This window comes from Elaeis guineensis, chromosome 3 (assembly GCF_000442705.2).
Source record: "Elaeis guineensis isolate ETL-2024a chromosome 3, EG11, whole genome shotgun sequence".
Taxonomy (NCBI): Eukaryota; Viridiplantae; Streptophyta; class Magnoliopsida; order Arecales; family Arecaceae; genus Elaeis; species Elaeis guineensis.
This window is the reverse complement of record NC_025995.2, coordinates 23,868,079-23,870,409: the sequence shown is the minus strand read 5'-3', so window position 1 is coordinate 23,870,409 and position 2,331 is coordinate 23,868,079. Positions and strand designations below refer to the sequence as shown.

Genomic DNA, 2,331 nt, shown 5'->3' with positions numbered 1-2,331 from the left:
TTACAGAACGTGTCCGTTTATGCTTTTACAGAGAAAAAAAGGGGTGCTGGAGCAATAAATATTTTAGCGTAAAATACGAAACAGGTAGCTGGGTTTAGGGATATACGTTGTATCTACTTTCAGAATTCCAAGTTGTCTTATATCTTTTGTAAGATGATAAACTAAAATACCAAAAGAAATTGCTAATTCAAAATATACAAGATACCAAATTTTGTAAGGGAGTACATTTATAATTAGATAGTGTAAGCGTTACAGTAATTGAAGTTGGATGCTATTACTTTGATAATTAGTTGTAGCTTTTTTTTTGTAACATAAAAAAAAAAAAAAAACAAATAGTCATTAAGATTAAGAGGGGAGAAAATGATCATTTTTTTAAAAAAAGAAAATTTCTCGAGTAATTATATCAGATTTAGTTTCTGCATCGTTTTTTGAAAAGTAAATTTATTCCAATTATTTATATGTTGTATATGAATTTCCTTTCAATCAGTACATTTTGCATCACTTCAAATTTTCTCCCAAGCATCTAATTAACCCTCGTCTACTTTGGCTTCCTGGGTCTCCGTTGCTGCTGCCGTCTCCACCTCGTTCTTGGACCCGCACTCTTTTAGAGCCTGGACCAAGCTCTGAAGACAGGCCTCAACGTTCTCCTTAGCATCTCTACCCACAGTCTTGCGCATCAAATTCTCCGCCACGTCCGCCGGCGTGATCTGCTTCTCCTCCATTAGCCCTCTTATGCTCTCAAACAGAGGATGCTCACCGACACCAAGATAATTCCTCGCCAGCACCTCGAACCCTTCAAAGCTGCAATAAGAAAGTTCGATGTGCTTGTCCATCCTCCCTCTCCTTATCAGCGCCGGGTCCAGCTTGTCGACGTGGTTCGTCGTGAAGACGATCAGCCGCTCGCCACCGCATGCCGACCACAATCCATCAATGAAGTTGAGAAGCCCTGACAGCGTTACCTTGCTCTCCTCCTTGTCCTTCCCTGTCATCACCTTCTCCTTATCCTCCTCGCTTCCTCTTTCCGACGGTGCCTCGCTCTTCCTCTTTCCCGACAAGTCGAGCGAGCAGTCGATGTCTTCGAGCACAATGATCGACTTGCTCGTCGTCTCGATCAGCAGCTTCCGCAGTGCAGTATTGTTCTTTACCGCCGTCAATTCCAAATCATACACATCGTAGTCAAGTAGATTAGCCATGGCTGCGATCATAGAGGACTTGCCGGTACCGGGTGGGCCGTAAAGAAGGTAGCCACGCTTCCATGGCTTGCCAATTCTGGCATAGTACTCCTTGCTCTCCCTGAAGGCCAGGAGGTCTTGGATGATGTCTTGCTTCCTGTCGGGCTCCATGGCAAGGGTGTCGAACGTCGCCGGGTGCTCGAAGGGGACGTGGCTCCACACCCGCTTCTTGTACTCATACCAGTCATAATTTGAGCTGTTGGTGTAGAGCTTGCGCTGGCGATTGCCGACGCCGATGGCCTTGCCTTTCTCCATGACATGGTGGAGGTAGGTGCCATGGATGATCTTGCGGTGGCGGCGGTGGAAGGTGAGCCGGTAGAAGCGGCGGTCGTCAGGGGCCGGGTAGAACGAGATGGAGCGAGCCTGGAGGGCGGTCTTGCTCGACGTCCACCAGACTCTGACGCCCTGGAAGTCGTCGGTGACCTCTTCGTAGTCGTCCATGCTGAGGACGAGCTGGGCGCCGTCCCTGTCTGTCTCGGCCTTGAGGCGCTTGGCGCGATCGGAAGAGGAGGCGCCGAGGTAGGCCTCGATGGCGGTGTAGGCCTCGCTGCGCTTGAGCCTTTCGCCGGTGTACTCGGCGAATGTGATCTCGATGTAGGGGTAGACGAGGCCGACCAGCTTGGAGGTGTAGGTGGAGAGATAGACGTCAAGGTGGGAGGGGAAGTACTGGCGAACCACAGCCCACAGGAACATGAGGCTGGCGATGGCTGATCCCAGCCCAGCCCAGTTCTCAGCAGCCATGCTCATCTACTTGTCTCTCTCCCCGTCTAATGGTTCAGACCCTTGAGAGACGTGTGCTACTTATGGAAGAGAAGTATCACCAGTCAATGACGTGGTCGTCAAGCTAAGGAATTATAAATTGCCCTTTTATTTAAATTGTTAGAATAGGTAAATATAGCATGTCAGCACGAAGTAGTATGCTGGGCTCGGCAATGAAGATCACGAATTTTTAATGAAGATTACTAATTTTTATCGCCGCCATGCCAGCGCACACCACCCATCCCCATGACGCGCAAGGGTAGACTCCATTCATTGGTAATGGCCACCAAGGGATTGGTGGCATCAACCACCGTGGCCGTACATGCAGGGCATATAATAA

At 48.8% G+C, this 2,331-nt stretch overlaps 1 protein-coding gene across 1 annotated transcript; it reads right to left on the bottom strand.

The window, feature by feature from the left end:
* Nucleotides 1-408: 408 nt before the first annotated feature.
* Nucleotides 409-2,016, bottom strand: LOC105033529 (AAA-ATPase ASD, mitochondrial). The gene has a single exon (XM_010908389.4). It carries the CDS (start codon nucleotides 1,977-1,979, stop codon nucleotides 528-530), a length of 1,452 nt encoding a protein of 483 aa, XP_010906691.1. The 5' UTR covers nucleotides 1,980-2,016; the 3' UTR covers nucleotides 409-527.
* Nucleotides 2,017-2,331: the final 315 nt, after the last annotated feature.